General features: G+C 35.2%; 1 protein-coding gene across 9 annotated transcripts in view; it reads left to right on the top strand.

Annotated features, from left to right (window-relative positions):
* Positions 1–23,075, top strand: part of NAALADL2 (N-acetylated alpha-linked acidic dipeptidase like 2) — a 1,180,713-nt gene that overhangs the window by 716,968 nt on the left and 440,670 nt on the right. For all 9 annotated transcript variants that reach the window (XM_074367722.1, XM_074367706.1, XM_045511272.2 and 6 more), the window contains one exon: positions 11,394–11,535. In XM_074367722.1, the coding sequence (XP_074223823.1) occupies positions 11,394–11,535 (142 nt within the window). The remainder of the gene's footprint in view (positions 1–11,393; positions 11,536–23,075) is intronic.

Raw genomic sequence — 23,075 nt, 5'->3', positions numbered from 1 at the left:
CTGTGTCAATCCTTTAGCTTGCCTTGACTGAGAACTTCCCTCAGCTGTTCATGTCTGGTAATGGATGTTATGCCTAGCTAAAATCTCATATTTTGTATAATTAATTAATTTCAGGAGGGGTTGTGAAACTGTCTTGGTGAAGTAGACTGGCTTTTTTTTTTTAATGGAGAAAAATAATAGGATAACAAAAATAATGTTTTCTTGATAGGTCAGGAAAATGTAATAATCATCCTAATTCTAAGAGATATAATATATTAAATAATAATTATAAAACTTCCTAATGCAGTTTGGAAAGACAATTTATGACTTGGATTATTTTAGGATTTTTTTTACTCTTGGTTCCTTTCATCTAGCAAGACAAAAAGCAAAAGTAATAATTGAACGACAATGCAAGAGTGTCTTGAAGTTATATGAATATTTACTTTTGGAAATAAACTCAGGCAGTTTCATCATTAAAAATGTCAAGGAAAACTGTTTTCAGGATAATTAAGGGTTTTTTGATTGTTTTGGGGTTTGTTTGTGTGTTTTTTCCTCCTGATACCATGCCCTAACCTCAGACAAATGCAAAAAAAAAATTGCATTCCCTAAATTATCAACCTGGTTCTCCTCTTATTCCTTATCAGTACCATGAAAAACAAAGTAAAAAGCCTCACACATTATGTAGCATTTTACACTCTCTAAATCCTTTGGATATATTACGTCCTTTGACTCTACCAGCCATTTTGTGTGACTGGTGGGGCAGATGTCATCTCTTTGGATGGATGAAAAAATTGAACTGTGTGGCTTTTCAGTGGCGGGTTCAGCATCCCTCACCTATTGGCCGTTCCAGTTCATGACTAGTTATTCTTAGTCCAGGGCTTTTTCATCTGCCATGTTGCTTGCAAGACAAGCTACAGGGAAAATAAAAAACAAAAACATTCAGTAAATCCAAATGTGTTAGTAACAGCTTCAGACATCAAATAACACTTGCAAGTAGTGCAGGATTTGAAGTATTTCTTTGGTAAATCTTTCAAAGTAATTTGACGTAGGCTTTTTAAATGTTAATATTCATTTACTTTCCTCTCATACATTTTCTCCATATCCACCCACCTTGGAGAAGATACTTATAAAATTTTCAGTTAAAAAAAACACTCCCAAAACTACTTGAATTAAATTTTTAATGTTTGTATTATTATGAGTCATAGTGCTGTAAATTATGAAAACATTGACCATCAAGTATACATCTAGTCACCACAGTTTTTTTTTCTTTTATATATAATAAAATTGGGAGCTCTGCATAATATTGCTGTTAAAGAAGCAATTTTGTAGGCAGTAGAAATAGAAATATTGAATATTGTTTCATATCAATACATTGAAACATCAGAAAATTACTTGTCAGTAATCTTAAACAACAGCCAATTCATGAGATATCTTTAGAAATATTTTGTTCTTTTTTAATTGAAGTATAGTTGATTTACAATGTTATGTTAGTTTCAGATGTACAACATAGTGATTCAGTTATGTTTTCCTGAATATATTCCATGATAGGTTACTGCAAGATACTGAATATAATTCCCTGTGCTGTAAAGTAAACCCTTGTTGCTTATCTATTTTATACATAGTAGTTTACATCTGTTAATCTCATACTCCTAATTTGGCCCCCTCCGTCCCTCTCCCCTTTAATAGCTGTTAAGTTTGTCTTCTGTGTCTAAGTCTGTTACTGTTTTGTATATAGATTCATTTGTAGAAATAGTTTATTCATATTATTTACTATCCATGGGTTTATCTATATTCATTATGGCTTTAAATATTGCTCTTAGTTAAGAATATTGGTAACATATGTTAAATTTTTTTTTAAATGGTAAATTTTCAAAGGCTCAATGATGTGAAGAACTCTATAGTTCTTTTCCTTGATCTTGTATATTCAACTAGAAAATTGCATAATCCCAGAGATGTATGGATGTGGGCATGTGCGGCTGTGTTTCTGTCTCTCCACTGCCTGTCTCTTCCCTCTCTTGTATACTAATATGTATAAATGCAGAAAATACTGAGTTGGTAAATCAGAAGTTTATGTCTTTATGACCTAATTTCTAAATATATATATATAATGCTAATATTTTTTCTGTTCCTTTTGAACATGATCTATTTGGTTCAAAAGCAATAGCATGTCTGCTGTTGGAAGGAGAAGTGCATATAGTTGGTAACATCAGCAATGCATTTGCTAATAACAGTTGTGTATTTATTTCTTAGTATTGGCTATAAGTAATGAGATCATGTTAGAGAAATGAATAAAGTCAAATAACTCATTAGAATTTTTGGTTCATTACTCACCTAGACAGAGGAAAAGACCCCAGGTCACTGTGTTTCCTATCCCAATCTCAAATCCCTCTCCCTGAAAATAAAATGATTTCGGCTAATACTTGCTGGCCCGCACCCTACCATTGCATTCTCAACCTAGAACCTGGAGTAATGGATCCATATTACCTAGGTGGATCCACCATGGATAGGAAAGATGACGAGTGGGAAGATAAATTACAGCATTCTCCTCAATATTTTGAAGGTACAGTTGGTAAAATAACACATTTTTAAAGATTTTTTTAAATATTAGGCTTCTTCCATGCAGCAAATATTGCAGTTTGTCAAATAATATAATATGAACTTTAAAAATGAAAAAATGCAGAGTCACAATGTTTTTCATTATTGGGAAGCAATATGGTTTAATGGGAAAAGCACAAGAAAATAAATTAGGAGAACACGTGCCTTTAGTCTGAGACCTACTACTAACTATGTGATCTTGATCTGATTATCCTTATCTAATGATTACTTCATTTGTGAAGTAAGAATAATTCTATAGGGCACAATGAGATATTACTTTAAAGTGTAATAAAAAAAAAACTACGTGAGAATACTTTATAAAATAGGAAATCTACCCTCTCTCCCTCCCTATCTTCCTTCCTTCCTGCCCCTGTGTTGTAATGATGACAGTTGAGGATTCTTTTCAGAACTCTGACAACAGGTTTTACTTTCTGAATAACTTCAAGTGTTTTTTCTTTTTAAAAGCAGAAGGTCATTGCTTCTTTTTAATCTCACTAGGATTATTTAAATAACTTTGGATACGTCGAGTAAAGCAGTTTGAAATCCAAGTAAAGGTATTCATTTGGTGGAATCGAAGAGGAATGCTATGATTATGCCTTGTATACACTCAGCCTGATTACAGTGAATATTCCTCACCATAATAGTCTTTTTTTTTTAACACAGAAAGATGAATTTATTTCTGAAATAAAGCAAATAGGAATCTCATAAACCCCACTAATGGCATCCTAACAATAAAATACAGTAAACAATTAAAGGACCAAACAACAAATCTGTTAATGGAGAAAATAATCTCAAGAAGAAAAAATAACAAAAGTTGAGCCCTGAAGTCAAAATACCTGCTTAAGAAATTTTATCATATGTCCAATGTATTGATTTTTCACATATATCAGGGCTGTTTAAGTGAATAAGAATATACCATGAAATGTAAAATTATTCTTTTACTAGAGACATGAATCCTTAATCTAAAATGCACACATTCTGTTGTTTTAATACATAATAATCCCCACTGTGTCACTTTGTAAAAATCCAGATCTTTTTAGCAATCTAATAAACAGATATATAATTCACACAGTATTGATTTTAGTGTCTTCTCAGAAAGCAGATCACAGCAAGATGCATCTGATGTGTTTTATAAATTCACCCTTTAGCCAGTCTATTTGTCTTTGTAAAGGATGGCAGTATAGTTGAAAAGAGAGGTGTGTTTTAGTGAAGAGTTCACTAGACCTGGATTCAGGGAACTCTAGTTTCATCCCTGATATTACCACCTATTAGCTCTGACCCCACGTCAAGCTCCTGACCTTCCTAAATCACAATTTCAGTGACTGGATAATGGGAATTGAAATGACTTATATCAAGCCTCTGGATAAAAACTAGCAAATAACTTCTGAGACAGTATCTGGCCCTTAGTAGTTGTACAATTAGCACTTGATGATTTGGCTTGAAGATGACTCAGAAGACCTCAATTCTAATGACATTATTTTCCTGTGCCTTTATATAAAAATTTGCTTATATTTACCTTCTGTGAATGTATTAGTTTGCTGGGGCTGCCATAGCAGAATACCCCAGCCTGGGTGCCTCAAAACAGATTTATTTCCTCACAGTTATGGAAGCTGAGAATTTAAGTTCAAGGTGTTGACTGGTTTGGTTCCCCCTGAGGCCTCTGGTCTTGGCTTGCTGTGGTCACCTTGCTGTGTCCCCACATGCCTTTTCTCTCTGATGTCTCTCCCTCCCTCTTCTGGAAAGGATCCTAGCCATATTGGATCAGACCCCACCCCTGTGAACTCATTTAACCTTAGTTACCCCTTCAAAGGCTCTATTTTCACATTTATTCACATTCTGAGGTGTGCGGAGTATTAGGACTTCAACATACGATCTTAGGGGGACGCAACTCAGCCCATAACAATAGATCTTAAATTTATCTGTAAAACTAAGGCTGTCTCATTATGTTACATCTGTTCTTGTTTTCCATGTGAAGACTCAGAAAACTTTTCTAGCTATGGAGGCCAGAGGAATGGTTCTAATGCTGGACCAATGTTTTGAAGAGGCTAAATCACTGAGGAAAACACAAGCTTCCTCCTTTGGTTCTTGATACCAGGTGGTAGTTCAGGGATCTCATGCATTGTGACCTGTGAAAACAAAGAGCAAGGCTGACATTCAGGAGGTTCAAAAGGGTCAGGTGACAACTTAGTAGCATCACTAGGTAGATTAGAGCCTGGCTGCAGAATTAACCAACCACAGTTCCCTTCGTGGACACTGTGAAGGAGTAGATTGTCTAAGTGGCCATGGCAACAGCATCCTCTTTCTGGAATGGAAAAGATGATTCAGTTGAAAAGTGAAAGCCAGTAAGCAGAGAAGTTAAGTGGTAGAAATCAGAGCAAGGTCCTTTGTCTTTTGTTCTCTCTGGCTTTGATTTTCTTTCAATTATTTTTTCCCCCTGAATATCTGAACACCATGAAGTCACCCAGTTCCCACATGCTGTCTGTCCAAGGTGACAGGGATATAAACCTATGTTGGACCATTTTCAGGTACCAAGCTACTACCCCTGAATAATTCCTACAGAGCTTTTGATTTTGTAAGATCTGTTCAAGATGATTGTTGTCTCCTGCCCATGATTCTTAGTATCATTTATTTCTGATGTGATTATTTGGTGACAGATAACTTTATATACTATACACAAGAAGAAATATATTAGGATGGTTTGCAGTAAGAAATATGAGATCATATTTCTTGGTCAAAGACATTTTATCTACAAGACCCTGTCAGTAAGATAAAATTCACATGTTCAAATCCCTGCAGGCTAGTCTCCACTCTTTATCGCAGCTCTTAGGTAACAAGACAAAATAAAACAAAAGTCAGAACAAAATAAACCTATTTCAATTGTGTTTTTTTATAGAAGTATGAAGAGACAACACAGTTGAATGTATTTTTTTTCTTTTTTAATCTCAAACAAGCTGGCCTAATATTTACACTCACATTGTAATGGACATATATAAGATGTCACAGCAAAATTTATTGCATAAGTTTTCCAGCCAGTGGGTGTGAACCATAGAGCAAAATAACATTCATGTAACATACTTGTACCTGTATGCACCGTTTTTCTTTGATTCATTCATTCACTGGTACATGTACTGATTTATTCATTAATTCAACAATAGAAAAATCATTTGTTGCCAGAGACTACATTAGGCACTAGGGAGATAAAATGAAGCTATAGGGACTGTCTTCAAGCAAGTTATTTTTGAGTGCTACTAAAGTTACCCACTCAATCCTTTTTAATTACTGAGGATAAAAAAAAAATAATACGAGTACAATTACACTTTGAAGACTGGGGACTTTATAAATGCTTCAGTGATGTGAAGCCATGACATAGCTTGAAGGGAGCTTACTGACTGTATACAGACAGAAAAGTGTCTTGGGATTGCTAAGGACCACTTCTCAGTTACTAGTCTACAACGATCTCAAGACACCTGACGCATGTTGAGATTTTAGTACCCATGAAAACTTGGTTAAGAATAATGTCGCAGCACTGAGCAGTTATTTTGAGTTAAACAAAAAGGGTGGGAGGCATGTGAATAGGAGACTGGTTTAAGGGTTCTTGTGTTCGTAGAAGCATGATGTGATTATTTTGAGGACAAGGAGGAGGAAGAATCCTTAGCTATGTGGGAACTAATAATTATCACTGGTGGACATTTTGAATAAACATACTCAGTAAATTTACACAATATTTAACTTCTCTCCTGGAAATGAAATATTGGTTGAAGTACTTAGAGTAGAAATATTTTCAATTTAAAAAGAATATTAATGACTGCATTGAAATAGTATTCATTTAACCCTGAATGATTTACTGCAATTGTCATATTTATTTTTGGGTGTAAACACTGAAATCATTTTGAAAGATGAAATTAACGCTTCACAGTGTACTATCTAAATTAGAATTGAATTTAAACGGAAAAAGAAGTTTCAGTTTTCTTCGTATTTTGTCCCTAATAGAAGTTCAATGTGAAAATATTTATGCTATATGTTGTATGAAATTACATTACAAAAACTCCTTGAAAAATCTTCCTTAATCATAGAAATTGTGTTATTTTTGGAGAGGGTATTCCTGACCAATAGTTTAAAAGCAAATTTCATATGTGACAATATATTTGAAAGTACAATAAATGTCTCCATAAACATTTTTTAAATCATAGGATTGGACTATGTGGTTTTTAAATTTAGAACAGAATGGGTCTTTGGGGATAACATTGTTCAGTTCTGGCATTTTATGGATGGTGAAACCAAGGCCTGGAGAAATTCTATGAGTCGTCACAGAGCTATTTAGTGTCCAGATCAATAGTAAAACCGAGTACCATCTCCTAGTTTCATGCTTTTTCACTTGTCTTGGTTATGGCTTGATTTACTTGCAAAGAACAGAAGCACTCTTAGCGAAAAGGAGGAAAATCACCCAGTCCAAGCGAAGGGTGCACAGGTGGCCCCAGGCTCTGTGCAGGCCATCCTTTCTTGCCCGCTCTCATCTCTGTTTTCTTGGAATTCTGGTTCCTCTTTAGTTACCAGTTGCCTTGGCAAGACTCTCAGTTTCTACACCCTGAAAACACTAGTTTGCACATGTCAGAGGATTGATTCTAAATAGGGAGGCCATTTGCTCACATGGCACTTTGTGTGAATTAGGAAACAGTGCCCCTTCCGGGGGAGTATAGCCTTGTGGGTCAGTGCACTGCCCTGGCCAGTGGCTACGGCCTGCTTCTCCATGACCTCACAACACTCAGGCCCAACACCATCTGCCTGACTCTTTCTTTGTGTGTCTCCGTTCCAAGTTCTGATTGGCCCTACTAATGTCAAATATTGTCTTAGTTTACAAGGTGGTAAGCATGACTGAGAACCCCAAACTTAACACATTAATACTCAAGAAAGAGAAGCAAAGGACAGTTGAAGTTCAAGGATCAAGGATCCTTGTTAAGGATCTCGGCCTTACATTTTCCCTCTTTTCAGGCATTAGATGGACCCTCAGTATAATCGTTAGTCTAGGTTTCCAGTTACGAGAGGTCCTGGGCAGAGCTAATAATTTTCACCCAGGCGCCCAGGGACACTCTGCCCTCAGACAGTCCAGTGATGCCTGGCTTCATCCTGTTTGCATTGGCTTGCCTTTGAATTCATTTTTAAAAATATAATCTCACTAGAATCATAGATCTTCTGAGCATTTTAGGCACCCCTCACCTCATGTTCAAAATTCAATGCTAACAAAGCAAAGGAATCTTTTTAAAATTTGATTTAATGTAGGCAATTTCCTCTATTGCTAGTGTCACTGGAAATCCAGTAATAGACAATTTCTGAAATTGAGTCACTGAATTAAACTACTTATTTAAGAGCTCTCTGATGGCCAGTGAAGAATGGCATCAAGCACCAGATCTGACAACACTGAAGAGAGATCCACCTCAGGTCCAGCTATTTTAGGCAGAGGGTGTGGGGGGAGGGGTCAACTCACATATAAAGGTGTCTCTTCAAGGCTATAGGGAGGTAATCAACTCTGGCCAAAGACAGTATGCTATTGAACCACACTGTTTTATTATCAGCCATCAGTTATAGAAGCATATTGTGATACGTATTTATAGAAGGGATCATAACATGTTACCAAATATAATTGGAAGAGACGAAATATGCAACTGTAGCATTTTATTTTTGGCTAAGATAAATTTAAGCACTAGGTTTCAAAGACATTAAATAAATAGTTACCATATTTACGATTTTAGAAGAGATTTTTAAAGATATTTTGACAATTCCACCAAAGCAGGATCAGCAGATTGAAAAAAAATAATTTGTGGCCCGCCACTTCTTTCTTATGTCCATAGCAGAAATCTCTCATGGAACCACTTCCCACTGCCCTGAACCTGGCATCGCAGTCCTTCTCCAGATGGCTATTCATGACCAGTTAATTGGAGTTAGCACTCAAGATGAAAACTGTGGGTCATTCCACTGGCAAAGTGAATTTCCTAAGAGCAGAGACCTTGTCATATTTACCTCCACCTCCCAATGACAGCAGGTTACCTGCACCAAAGTGACACTTATTATATAGTTGTGAATGGATGAATGGACCAAGAATCATAAAAATAATTTTCAGGAGCAGGTAATTCTCAAAAGAAAATATGCAATTTGTCAAAATCACAAGCAAAAATAAAGGTAACTTCATTAGTAATTTTTAAAAATTTGAATGAATAAATTTTGGCCAGATTGACAAATAGTTTTGAAAAGTAGTAATATTCAATGTTGGTGACTTTGAGGGGAAACAAGTACTCACATATATTACTGGTAAGAATATAACTTGTTAGAGCTTTTCTGGAGGAAAATGAGTGGATAAAAAAGCCATGAACACAGGAGTTTTTATATATATATATATTTTGTTGAAGTAGAGTTAGTTTACAATGTTGTGTCAATTTCTAGTGTACAGCATACTGCTTCAGTCTTAGATGAACATTTGTTTTCATATTCTTTTTCACTGTAAGTTACTATATTTGATCTAGAAATTCTACCTGTGAAAATATATTTCATGAAAATAGTTATTTATGCAGTAATTTAACCAAAGGGAAGTTTGTTGCAATATACTATAAAAATTAAAAATAATTTGTGTGATCAACAGTCAGGAATAGTTTGTTAAATAACATTTGGTGACCTTTCTTTATAGTAGTACTTACATCACTTGTGTATAGTATATAGCTATTAAAATGATACAAAATTATACATATCAACGTGGACAAATGTTTAGTATACACTAAGTGAAAAACAATATTGCAAAATAGTATTTTTTGTAGGTGGTTTTATTTTGTAAGTATATGTATGGATGTGCATAAGCCCCAATAAAAGGGTCTAAAAACTCCAACATGTTAACATTTGCTACCTCTTGACTGGTAAGATAATGGGACACTGGGGTTTTGTGTGTGTGTGTGTGTGTGTGTGTGTATGTGTGTCTCTTACTCACTAATGGTCACAGATTGCTTTAATAATAAGAGTATTTTTTAATATTTTAAAACTGCTTTTGAGAGAAGTTCATATTTTTTCTTGATATATTTTCCTGCAATAAGCAGAATATTCAAAATCATTCCATTGATTATTCTTTTAGAGACTAGCAATTTCAGCATCTGAACATTAGAAGGCCTTTCAAGGACTTCAGTCTGAGCATTTGGAAAGTCAGTCTTAAATATGGCCCTCTTATTCACGTAATATTTTCTTTTTTTCTGTCTCTCATTCTTCCTCTCTCCCTGAATCCTTGCCCTACCTTCATTAAAACACTGATGGAAAAGAAAAAGTTGATCAGAGTGGTTTGTTATAGAAGGTACATGTTGGTCAATTATACTTAGCTTATGTTCTCAATGTTAGTTTTTTTCTTTTTACAAAGATAATTCATACTTGTTCATTACTTGTTTAAAAATGGAAAATACAGAACAAAGGCACTGGAAAGATGCCATTAATGTAGCATACTTAGATCGTGTCAGTTTGTATTTTTCTACATGTTATTTCCTTTATGTAGTTAGATCATATTATACTTACAATTATGTTTTGTTTTTCCAGTAGAAGTACCTCCTGAATATTTTCTCAGAGTTCTTTTCTTCAGGAGTAACTATTGTGCCATATCGGCATCTTTCCCATTCATTCTTTGATTCAGTAATTCTCTTAACTATGTGCCTGCTGTATATGCAAGGTGTACAGTGGTACAAAAGATAAACATGATTTCTAACCCCATGGGGTGGTCCAGCCTGGGACACAAGTTTCTACCTTGCTTAGTCCACTGTAAAACTGAATATGCCACATAAACAATAACTGGAAAGTGAAATATAGGTGTTAACTAGAGTCATACAATGAGCAGCAACTACGTTTACTCAACAGGACTCTGAGTCATACTCTCCCGTTATTCCCTAGTGTCCTTCTAATTTTCTTCTCTCCTGGGAAGCAAATAGGATTAGCAAATCATGGTTATTTTTTATATTGTGTAAGTCACACTACAGTGAATAAGATCTTTACCCCCCAAAATTAATTTAACGAGTTAAAACAAAGAGAATCTGGGATGTCAAGTTTATCTGTGCCATCATACTTACCTATGGTGTACTTACTGAAGAACAGAGAGGAAACTTTGCATTAAGTATATTCATAGGAGGTAATCAGGGGCTATTTTAAAAATACTGAATGACAGAGAGAACAGGAGCTGACCATTCAGGAGGCCCATCCCGTGGTTCTGTATATCCTTGTTAGTTGCTGTATCTTAGGGGTCTGTCTGGGACATCCAGGGCAGAGAGACCAGAGTGACTTGTACAGTGGCGGCCCTCAGGAGTTCAGGACAGTGGCTGTTGCCATACAGTGTGAAAGGTTTTCTGCATTTTAGCAGATGTTGTGACAGCCTCAGCCCTGGAGGAAATAGATCAAAATACCCTGGATGTCTTCTGCTCTAGGAAAGGACATGACAGTGGTCAGAACAGCTCTTCTTTTACGACTGAAATTTATCTGTGGCAGATCTTTTGTTAAACTCACAGAAGTACAAACATCCAGATCTACTTGGACAATTAAAAAAGGGAGGAATTCTAAAGGCTGACGACTGAAATCAAATATAAATACTATCAGAATGCAGCTTAAATATTGTTGAGACAGAAAAGAAAGAGGTCAGTAGGATAACTCTCTGACTGGGCTTTGATAGTGAGGAAATTTGAATTGTCTGCTTATTTTAAAAGGAAAACAGAAAAGGGCATCACTTTACCTTAGTCCCATCTATGAAATAGCAGTATATGAACTTCTAATGCATATGATGATATTTTTAACAATTTGTTCTCCTCTTTTAGCTTTCCTTATTGGAAAAGGCTGGATTTGGAGGTGTTCTTCTATATATTGACCCCTGTGATTTACCAAAGACTGCAAATCTTAGCTTCATGGTGTCACTGAATCCAGGAGGAGACCCTTCTACGCCTGGTTATCCAAGTGTTGGTAAGTTCATTGTTATTCCTTATTATTCTTGTAAGCATTACAAGGTTGTAATTTATAAGTACGTGCTACCTAAAGTAATCAATGGTTAGTAAAGGTGAAGAATACTTAACACTCCATATTTTAAAAAGCAAAATTTTTATCTTCCCAAAGTTATAGACTACTCATTTTTTGAAATAAAACTTCCTGAAAAGTCTGTAATAGATTTTTGTCTCAATAAATTACAGTATTGCAAACAGAGAGAGAACGTTTTATGTGTTGTAGCCTTAACCCTCTTCAAAATGAAGCAATTCCTCGGTTTTTCTTTTACTAACTTGATGCTTGAAGAATACTGTCAGTTTATTTTGTGTCTTCTACTTCTTTCATCAGTGTCTTACAGTGTGCAAGTCTTCCACCTACTTAGTTAAATTTATTCCTAGATATTTTATTCTTTTGATGTAATGAAACTGTTTTCTTAACTTCGCTTTCTAATAGTTCATTATTAGTGTAGAGAAATGCCACAGATTTCTGTATATTGATTTTGTATCCTGCAGCCTTACTTCTGAATGCATTTATTAGTTCTAACATCTTTTTGGTGGGGTCTTTCTATGTTTAATATAGTGTCATCTGCAAATAGTGACAGTTTTACTCCTTCCTGATTTGGGTGTTTTTGTTTACTTTATTGACTAGTTGCTGTGACTAAAATTTCTAATTCTAGGTTGAATAAAAGTGGCAAGAGTGGTATACTTGCCTTGTTCTTGATTTCAGAGAAAAAGCTTTTAGATTTTCGTCATTGAGTATGTTCTTAGCTGTGGGTTTGTCATATATGGCCTTACTATGTTGTGGTTTGTTCCCTCTATATCTACTTGGTTGACAGTTACTTGTCAGATGCTTTTTCTGCAACTTTTGAGATAATTAAATGATTTTGATTCTTCATTTTGTTAATATGATGTATCACATTGATTATTTTGTAGATGTTGAATTATCCTTGCTTCCCTGTAATAAATCCCACTTGATCATGATGGATAATCCTTTTAAAGTATTGTTGGATTTGTTTTTTTGGTTTTTTTTAATAGTTTGTTGAGGATTTTTGTATCTGTGTTAATCAGTGATACTGGGCTGTAATTTTCCTTTTCTGTAGTGTTCTTGTGTGGTTTTAGTATCAGGGTAATGCTGGATTTGTAAACTGTTTGGAAGGTTTCCCTCCCCCTCAGTTTTTTGGAAGATAAGTATTAAATCATCTTTGAACATTTTGTGTTAACACTGAGAGAAGAACAGGCATTACATCTGTTTTGACTGTTTTGTAGAATTTGCTAATGAAGCCGTCTGGTCCTGGGCTTTGTTTGTTAGGAGATTTTTGATTCCTGTTTAAATCTCCTTACTAATAATTGGTCTGTTCATATTTTCTGTTTCTTCATGATTTAGTCTTAGGGACTTTGTTTCTAGAAATGTATCCATTTCTTTTAAGTAGTACAATTTGTTGACATATGATTGTAGTAGTCTCCTGTGATCCTGTGTATTTCTCTGATTACAGTTATAACTTGTCTCATTTATGATTCTATTTATTTGTGTCCTCTCTTTTTTTCTTGGTTAGTCTAGCTAAAGGCTTGTTGACTTTTTTTTAATCTTTTCCAATCACTTGCTCTTAGTTTCATTGATGTTTTGTTTTCTTTAGTCTATATTTCATTTATTTCCATTCTGATCTTTATTATTTCCTTCTTTCTGCTAATTTGGGGCCTCATTTGTTCTTTGTTTTCTAGTTCCTTTAGATGTAAAGATAGCTTATTTATTAGGAATTTTTCTTGCTTCCTGATGTAGGCCTGAATTGATATGAACTTGATGTAAGTGGGTTGTTAAAGTCCCTACTATTATTGTATTGCTTTCAAGTTCTCCGTTTAAGTCCATTAATATTTGCTTTATATACCTTGGTGCTCCTCTGTTGGGTGCATATACATTTGTAAATGTTTTCTCTTCTTGCTGCATTGACACTTTTTAAATTATGTAATACCCTTCTTTGTCTTTTATTATAGTTTTTGTTTTAAAGTCTATTTTGTCTGATATGAGTATAGCTACTCCAGCTTTTTCATTCCCATTTGCATGGAATATATTTTTTCACCCCTTCATTTTCTTTCTTTGTGTGTCATTTCTTAATGAAGTGAGTCTCTTAACTAGATAACAGATAAGTCTTGTTTTTTAATGTATTTTGCCCCTCTGTCTTTTGATTAGCTACTTTAGTTCATTTACATTTAAAGTAATTATTGATAGATATGTACTTATTGACATTTTGTTTATTGTTTTCTGTTTTTTCTTCTCTTTCTTTCCTTCCTTATGTTTTGGTGGTTTTCTTTAGTGTTACATTTAGATTTCTTTCTCATTTTCCTTTGTGTATTTAATATAAATTGTTTCCTTATGGTCACTGTGAAGTTCACAAATAACGTTCTTGTAAGTAGTTGTCTGTTTTAAGTGCCCCAGCTGGTTACTTTCTAGCAGAAACTTTAAGATTAGGCAGTACATCTCCTTCACCTATATTTCATGTGCTTTCCAATCTGGTGTTTGGTGCTGATTTTCAGGCTAAAGGAGTCTGCCTGTAAGCCCTTTCTAAGAAGAAGTTTTTCATTCCCTGCAGTTCTGTAGTTTTCCTAAACATATTTCTCATTGGCTTTTCAAAGCCGTGTTTTGGGGCTTGTTTGTCTTGTGCAGGATCTAGGGGTTGAGATGCCTTATGTGGAGCTCAACCCATTGCTCCTCAGGATAAAGATCCATACGTTTGTGATTATTCACAGTTGTGGATTTCTGAGCCTGGGATGTGTTTTTCTTTTTTTCCCTTGTTGAGATCATATCTCTGCCTCGCTTACTCACCTTCATGCTGTCCTTGTACACTTTGCTGTAGAAGCTCTGTTCATCCAGTTTCCAAGTCCCTTTCCACTGGATTTATTCCATGTGTAGTTGTAGATTCATTTTGTCTGTGGGAGGAGATGAGTTCAGATCTTCCTATGCTACTATCTTGAATCCTCTCTTTGTCTGTTTTATAATGTGTACAAAATAGAGAGAATAGCTCAATGAACCCTCCATCTACCTCAACCAGCTTCATTGGCTATCTGCAGTCTACCATTTCTGTTTTGCCTGTACATCCCCACATACCCCATAGCACCACTTACCTTTCCAAGTAAAATTTACATAAACTGAAACAGATACATCCTAACTGACAAAAGGATACAGCCATGTAATCTCCATCTCTATTCTGCATTTGAACATTCCTGTCACCTCCAAAGGTTCTCTGAGTCACTTCAGAGTAATTCCCTGTCACCAACACCAGCTAGCCACCAGTTTCACATTTTCATGGTACACAATTTTAGATCATCATAAAAATGGAAACACAAGGTATGTATTCTGTTGTGTGTAGATTTTTTGCTCAGAATAATGTCTGTGATATTTATTCATGGTTACAGACATTAGTTATTCCCTTTTACTGCTGGAAAGTATACCACAATTTTTATATATGTTTAAGTAGTTAAAAAAAAACAAAAACCAAGAATATCAACACACTCTTCCACAATGCATAACCCAAATGGATTGTTCAAACAAATGCATGATCTTATAGTTCTGCTCAATAAGTCTTGTTGCTTATCCAAATAATTCTTGATCATGATTGAATCAGAGCAAAGAGTAAAAAAATTTTAAAATCTTTGCCCCTCTAACACAGAAAATAATTCATCATTCTTTTAACAAAAATGAGCCTTTAGCTTCATTTGGCATGTTAATTAACTACTCTGAGCCTTATTCTTTATAGAATAAAAAGGAGGATTATACTATTACATGCCTCACAAGATTGTAAGGAAGTGCAAAATTTTGAGCTCCACCTTAAATTTAAATAGAAACTCTCTGGAAGGCACCCAGTCATCTATCTTCTAATGAATTCTCCAGGTAACTCTGATGCAGCTGAATTTTGAGGATCACTGAGCTAGAGAATCTGTACCTTTCTTTATCTGCAACATCTGAATTTGACCACTGGGGCTACTGACCTAAACTTTGTGACCTCACGTTAGTGTTCTTTCAGCATCTTGTATCGCTGCCTCCACACTAATCAGGACTGAGGAACATATGTGTTCTGCATCCTCAGCCCCGTTTCTGTACTCGGCAGGCTCTGAGTAAACGCTTGTTGAGGAATAAGTTGTTCTCTTAATAACGACTGCTTGCCTGATAATTCTGATCCTGGACTATACTTTAAAAAAAAAAAGGATGTAGAAACACTTAAACATAACTTTTCTCCTTAAATGCTTCTGTGAACTCTCTTGCATCTCTTTCACCACTCAGAAGAGCAGAGATTGCATTGATTCAAAACACTTTTAAATTCCATTTAAGATAGTAGGATATCAGAAGTCTAGTCTCTTAATTCCTTTGATAATTTATCAAACATTTCAAAGATTAAATGTTCAGACTATCAAACTTTATTACAACTGCTTCCACCAACTTGCCAGGAGTGTTTTAACTACATTAAACTATGATCCAAGCAAACCTTATTCCCTAGAACCATATAATTTTAGAATTCTAAGAGACTTTAGCATATAAATAGCACAATTTTATTCTCACACTTGGAGCACAAGAAGCGTGATCATGTTATCTAAGGACTCAGATAAATGGGGCATGAGAACTGACATTTACAGTATCTAGTTACAATTATAACACCAGTGATCACTTACAATCAGAGTTGTGCTTGGCCTAAAATCATTAACTTGGTACATAAGGTAAAGCTCAAAACAAAAAATCTGTGGGGTGAGCATAAACAGAGAAATGAGAGCTTAATGTCATTAAGGAGTATTCGATTTTGTCTATGTTGAAACATAGAAAAGAAAATCCTATCCCGATTTCTAGGCATTAAGATTGTCAGACATCTGAAGGACTAGAGATGGTATTAGGAGTTAGAAATCCTTTTCTGTATTATTTCCCTTAATAATACATCTTCTGAAAACTCTGTAGGCTACGAGGAGATTTTAAATTTAGTATCGTCTCCAGATAACTGCCTGGCTATAATCTCTGGGCTACTATTTAACTGAAACCCAAGATATTTCTTTTCTCTTGACTTAGACTTGATTCTCATTATACCCGATTTCCTGAAATCCATCCTGATTTAAAGCTTTCTGTCTTTGTCCCCTTCTCTGTTAAAATCCTGTTTTTGTTTTCTTTTTGTTTTAAATTCTGGAGAGGAAAATCGTTTCCATCGTTTTACTCTATTGAAGTGTATCAAACGACACAGTTTATTTAGTATTCCTAGTGTTACAATTCAGTGGATGTGTTTGTTTGTTTACCTACTGTCTGTTCAACATCACCTCTGCCAACCAAAAGCATTCAAAGAATAAAGCATATCACTGTAATTTGTGGCAAGTCTTCACCAGATGTTCTTGGTCCAGTTACCTGGACACATGTTGAAAGACTGACTTGAGTTGGCACTAAATCAATTGAGACAGTGTAAAACTAGAATAGCAGAAAATATAAATATGTGCTTAGTTGTCAAAGTGGAGTTAGATATTCACAGCATGAAATGCCTTGTCATTTGGTTGGGAAAAAATAAGTGTCTGTATTCTTACTACTTTACTGTCAGTGGTGGCTCTTGTATGTGTCCCAAATCCTTCCTATTTACATGAAATATTGTTCAACACAGTTTCTGAGAACCATTTAAAGAGGAGCTCATTATTACACAGTGTGAATTTTTTTCAGAAAGCTTATTTTGCAACATATTGAAAAATAGATTGTTTAAATTCAAACTACTTTTAAAAAATCTAAATTTCATTTTGAAATATTATTTTGGTAACAAGTTTTCTTAGATTTCTTGGTTCCAAAAAATTGGAAATTTCCAATTTATTGTTGAAGTGTCTAAGATCATAGCTTTCAGAAACATTTTTGAGTGGTTATTCTTAGAAAATCAGTATGCCATGTAGTGTATTAGCTGCTCATAAAAACACACATATATATTTAATTTACAACAATGAAGCCAAGAATAACAATGGGGGAAAGGTAGTTTTTTCAAAAAATGGTGCTGGGGAAACTAGATATCCATATGCAAAAGAACAAAACTGTACTTTTATTTTACACCATCCACAAAACTTGACTCAAAATGAAAAAGAAACTTGAAATTAAGACATGAACATATACAACCACTAGAATAAAACATAGTGGGTAAGACCCTTTACATTGGTCTTGGCAGCGATGTTTTGTATTTGACACCAAAAGCAAAGGCAGCATAAGCAAAAATAATTGGAAATACAACAAACTAGAAAGCTTTGCACAGCAGAGAAAACCATCAACCAGATGAAAAGACTAACTACTGAATGGGAGAACATATTTGAAAATCATATATCTGATAAGGGATTAATATTCAAAATATGTAAAGAACTCATGCAACTCAGTATTATGCTGAATAGAAGCAGAGAGAGTGACCACCCTTGTTTTGTTTCTCATCCCTAGAGGAAAAGTTTGCTTTTCAGTATTGAGTGTGACGTTAGTTGTGGGCTTGTCTTACGTGCCCTTTAATACGTTGATCTATATTCCATCTATATCCAATTTGTTGGGGGTTTTATCATTGAAAGGATGTTGATTTTTTTCAAGTGCTTTTCCTTGACCCATTTAGATGATCATATATTTATCCTTTGTGTATGTGGAACCATCTTTGCATCTCAGAAATAAATCCCACTTGATCATTATATAAGATCCTTTTAGTATATTGCTTACTTCAGTTTGATACTGTTTTGTGAGATTTTTTTGCATCTGTGTTCCTCAGGGACTATTGGGCTGTAATTTTTTGTGTGTATGTGTTGTCCTTAACTGGCTTTGGCATCAGGGTAATGCTGACTTTGTAAAATGAATTTAGTATTTCTTCCTCTTCTGTTTTTTGGAGGAGTTTGAGAAGGATTGGTGTTAAATTTTATTTAAATGTTTGGTAGAATTAACCAGTGATGCTATCTGATCCTGGACTTTTTTGGGGGAGGGAGGAGGTTTTTAATTATTAAGTCAGTCTCCTTACTGGTAAATTGTCAGTTCATATTTTCTGTTGCTTCGTAATTCAGTCTTGGTAGATTATGTATTAAATAGGGATTTATCCAGTCCTTCCAGATTATCCAGCTTTTTGACATTTAATTGGTTGTAGTAGTTGGTCTTTCCAACAATCTGTTTTTATTCACCTCTTTGTTACGTGTGTGTGTGTATAGATACCTACATATGCTTTTCTTCTTCTTTTGCGAAAGCTATGCTAATAAAGAAATACTTGGTTTCCTTAGAGTTTCACTTCAAATTCAGTATAAACTAAATCAAAATTCAGATGGAAAAATAGCTAAATAAACCAAGATACAAAACTGCCTATTTGTCAGTCATAGTACATCATACATAAATTGCAAAGGGCAATAACTGAAGTGTGAGATGTTGCAACATAAGTTACATACTTTGTAGGAGGGAAACTGTGGAGGTGGTAGAAGAATATAAATGAGATCTTTCTAAATTTCCCAACAGAAGTGATGGGCTACATTATCAATTTATTGTCGTAGTTTATTTTAATCCCCTGCATTAGCAGCAGCCCTATGAATTTGATATTGGATTTCACTAATAATCATTTGTTTCCTAAATATACTTACTTATTATCTTATTTTAGGTATTTATAAATATGCTAAAATATGTTACCTGTACTGACCATTCATATGAAAGTTTACTATACAAATACAGGGTGCAATGTGTGCATTAAAGAAAGTTTACTTTGTTTTATGTATTTATGTGTGTGTGTGTGTGTGTATATATGTGTGTGTGTATATATATATATTGCATTTGACCTTTGAACCAAAGACATGCGGTAAAAAGACTTTGATCAAAAAATTAGGCTAGTTCTTTATTTCCCCCTTTAGTGGCTGCTATTTATTTGAAATATATTTAAATTCATTCATTTCTATTTATATTTCATTTTGATTAGTTTTTCTCTTTTTTGTGTAAAATAGAACATAGTTCCAAAAGTCAAAATCACACAAAGTGAGTGCTCTAAGTGTCACTGTCCTCCCACCTCGGCTCTTCCACCGCAGTTCACTTATCTCCCATTGGTCTTCTCTGTATTTGTGCGTGTAGAAATTAAGCAGATACATGTGTATTTCCTTCTTTTCCCTTCAGTTTTACATGAAATGTAAACTTGTTGGTACTTTTTTTTTTCATTTAGCAGTTATTCTAAAAATCTTTCCATTACTACTTCTTAGAGTTTGTCGATGGTTAGGTTCTCCAGAAGCAGCAACTGAGAGTTTAGTTGGCAGGATTGTTGTTTGAGATCAGCACCTAGGAGAAAGCAGGGGCACAGGCGGGACTGGCCAGAGGGGAACGTGGAACTACACAGCAGGGCACCACTGGGGATAGGTGGTCTACCAGAACTGTCCATTAGTGGACCACATGACCAGGCTTTGAGCCTCATCTGCCGTCAGTCTTTGGATGTGTGCCTCCCCAAGAAAGTCACATCACTGGGCAAGGTGATGCTCTGTGACCCAGGCCAACCCTGAAAAGTGTAACAGCTGGTGACTGCCTGCTGATAGGACTCACAGCGGCAGGTATGGACAGAACAGAGTATCACCTTGGAACATCTGGACAGGATATTACAATGTCCACCAGATATTTGTCTTTAATTCCATTCTTGGTCATGAGTTAGAAGGACCAGAGCTACACTGTCCAATGTAGAAGCCAGTAGCCTATGTGGCTATTCAATTTTAAATTAAATTAATTATAATTAAGTAAAACATAAGATGTAGTCATACTCCTCGCATTTCACATGCTCTGTAGACACATGGAACAATTACAGAGTGTTTCCATCATTAAGGAAAGCTCTTGGATGAGTGCTGCAGAGTAAATATCTAAAACAATGTGATTTCATGCAAAATGTGGTGGTTGTCTGCTGTTTTAGATCATCCATGAGACTGTTTCTGTATATAATCTTGGAGAATTGAAGACTGTTTGTCTTTTTTACCACTTGAATTATTTAAAATCTATTTACACAGCAGACTCTAAGAACCACATGTGGGGTATGCTTCATGAATTCTTTTATGGGTTAATGTTGAACCAAAACATAGTTGAGTGCTCCTAAAGTAAACATTTTCCATTTGCAGTATTCTCTGAAGAGTTTTTGAATTTTAAGTATGTAAAAATAAATCTTGTAATGCTACTTTAAAGTGTTATTGCATTTGCTTCAAACTGCTGGTATTGTAAATTTCGGTCCCATACGATTTCATTTGAGAGATGCATCCTACATGAAAAAATGTGTTCTCCTCGTGTTTTGCCTATCAACGGCCACTCAGTTCTAAATTCTTTAGTAAGAGTTGAAAAATTAAAACTTTGGAATATTATGTTTTTGAGATATAGCCTTCTCAGTGTTGGACTTTTGAGGAATATAAATGTGGACTGCTTTTGTAATAAGTCAAAGGCCAGACTTTGGGACCTCTTTTGCATGTCAAACTAGCTCTGTCTGGTGGAAATAAGTCAGGTAATGAACTTTCTTTGCTTGATACCTCAGTTCCATGAAGTGACACTACCTGTATAGTCACAAAGACAGTGACTTACATACATAAATCCCTGTGTGATTACTGAGTATCCTCAGAGCTTTCTGTTAGACACAGGAGCTCTGGAAGACCTTTCTTCTCTTTTTTCCCTACCCTTCCTGTTAATTTCTCAGGTTTTGGACTTGATAACATTTACAAAAATATATTCAGTAAAATTTTTAAGGAAATAGAGGGTTAAACTAAGCTACACAGATTTCTTTACTATAGAACTTTTAAACCTATTATTACTGTATTGTTTTTTTCCCCAAAATTCCAAAGGCACTGTAGTCAGGAAGATTTCTCAAATTTATTTGACCATGGAGTTCATTTTCAGAGGAGCATCTGGCAGGACTATCATTCAGTCAAACCTGCTGTGGGACTGCTGGCCTGAAGCGCCTGCCCCTTCCCCTTCCTGCTGCAAATCCTTCCCCAGCTTTATGCCCTTACGCAGAGATGTATGGTTTGTACCTCAGCTTTTACAGGTTTGGTAGCTTGGGATATAGTGTAAAAAGTAATCCAGAAGGTAGGAAAGGCCAGGGCTGATTATGTCACATATGATGGCAAAGTTTAACACCTGCAGGTGCACCTGCTTTTGAGTCAGCAGGAAACAAACAACTAGCAACAAAAAAAATCATCTGTTTGATTGTTTAACAATTAAAGTTGTAATTAGATTTGTAATTGAATTTTTGGTATAGTCTATAGTCTGGAAAATCAGTGTATCCCAACTAATCTTCTACTCAGTGTGATCTGTTCTGGTTCATTGCTAACCATCAAAAATCTTACTTTTTAAAATACAAATTTGAACAAAATTCATAAGCAGCCTTCTCTAACCAGTCCCTCAGGTGATTTTTTTCCCCCATTTCAGTGACAGAATAGAAAATGCAGTTTTATTTTGGGAAAAATGATTAAGTGAGAGTTTTTAAGGTAATTCAGATACAAACATTTTCATGCTAGAGGTCAAAAATATAATGTGCATTTTTTTTTTGCAATTATTTTTAGACTGCATCTCATTGCAGTATTCACCTGCTCCACAAACACACTTAAGTTGTGTGTTTCACAGAGAAACTCTGTGAAAGTCTCAGTCATTTCAATATTCCAAGAAAGCTTTGATGAATATTAAACTGAGTACAGGCCAGTTCAATATTCAGTAACCTTACTCAGTGATGTTGGTGTTTCTGGGATGGCTTCTAGTACACTAGGGAAAACTGGACAAAACTAAAAGGCTTTCTTTAGACTTAGGGTAACTATATCACACATAGTCCAGGCAGGATGCTTTTGAGAGTAAAAGGGTTGCCGGGAATAACTACACAAGATAACAGGTATTTACTGGGTGGCATGATGGCTATTTAGATTAAAACTAAGATTTTCCAATATATTTGACCATTGAATCCAGGTGACATTTAGTTAGGAGGTGTTACAGAATGAAATGTATTTTCCTAAAATTCATATGTTGAAGTACTAACCCCCAGGCCCTCAGACTGGATTTAGAGAGAGGATCTTTAGATAGAGATAATTAAGTTAAAATGAGGGCACTGGATGGGATATGATTGGTATCCTTCTAAGAAGAGGAAATAGGACACAAACATAGAAGCAGGACCACGTGGAGGCACGGGGGGAGATGACCATCGACAAGCCACAGAGAGAGGCCTCAGAAGAACCCCACCCTGCAGGCATCTTGATCGCGGACTTCTAGCCTATAGAACTTCTGCTCTGTAAGCCACCCACTCGATGGTATTTTGTTATAACAACCCTAGCAAACAGATGCAAGAGAAAATTTAGAAACAGCTTCTTTGACTTTATCATAAAAAAGTACAGAGGAAAGAGACACAATTTCAGTATGCCTTTATTTTCACCATCTTCAAGAAGAAAAACAAAAAAATGCTACCATTCAGTGCCTATTATGATAGCTCACTAGTCTCTGTTCCTGATTAGGTCTGAGTAACATTTTTTTGGCTTATAACTTGATAGTATGATCACTTGAACAAGTTCTTCTAACCAGGGCATCAGCCCTGATGA

The sequence above is a fragment of the Camelus bactrianus genome, chromosome 1 (genome assembly GCF_048773025.1).
Source record: "Camelus bactrianus isolate YW-2024 breed Bactrian camel chromosome 1, ASM4877302v1, whole genome shotgun sequence".
In the NCBI taxonomy this organism is placed as follows: domain Eukaryota; kingdom Metazoa; phylum Chordata; class Mammalia; order Artiodactyla; family Camelidae; genus Camelus; species Camelus bactrianus.
Note: the sequence above shows the minus strand (reverse complement) of the source record. Positions and strands in the feature narration are given on the sequence as shown.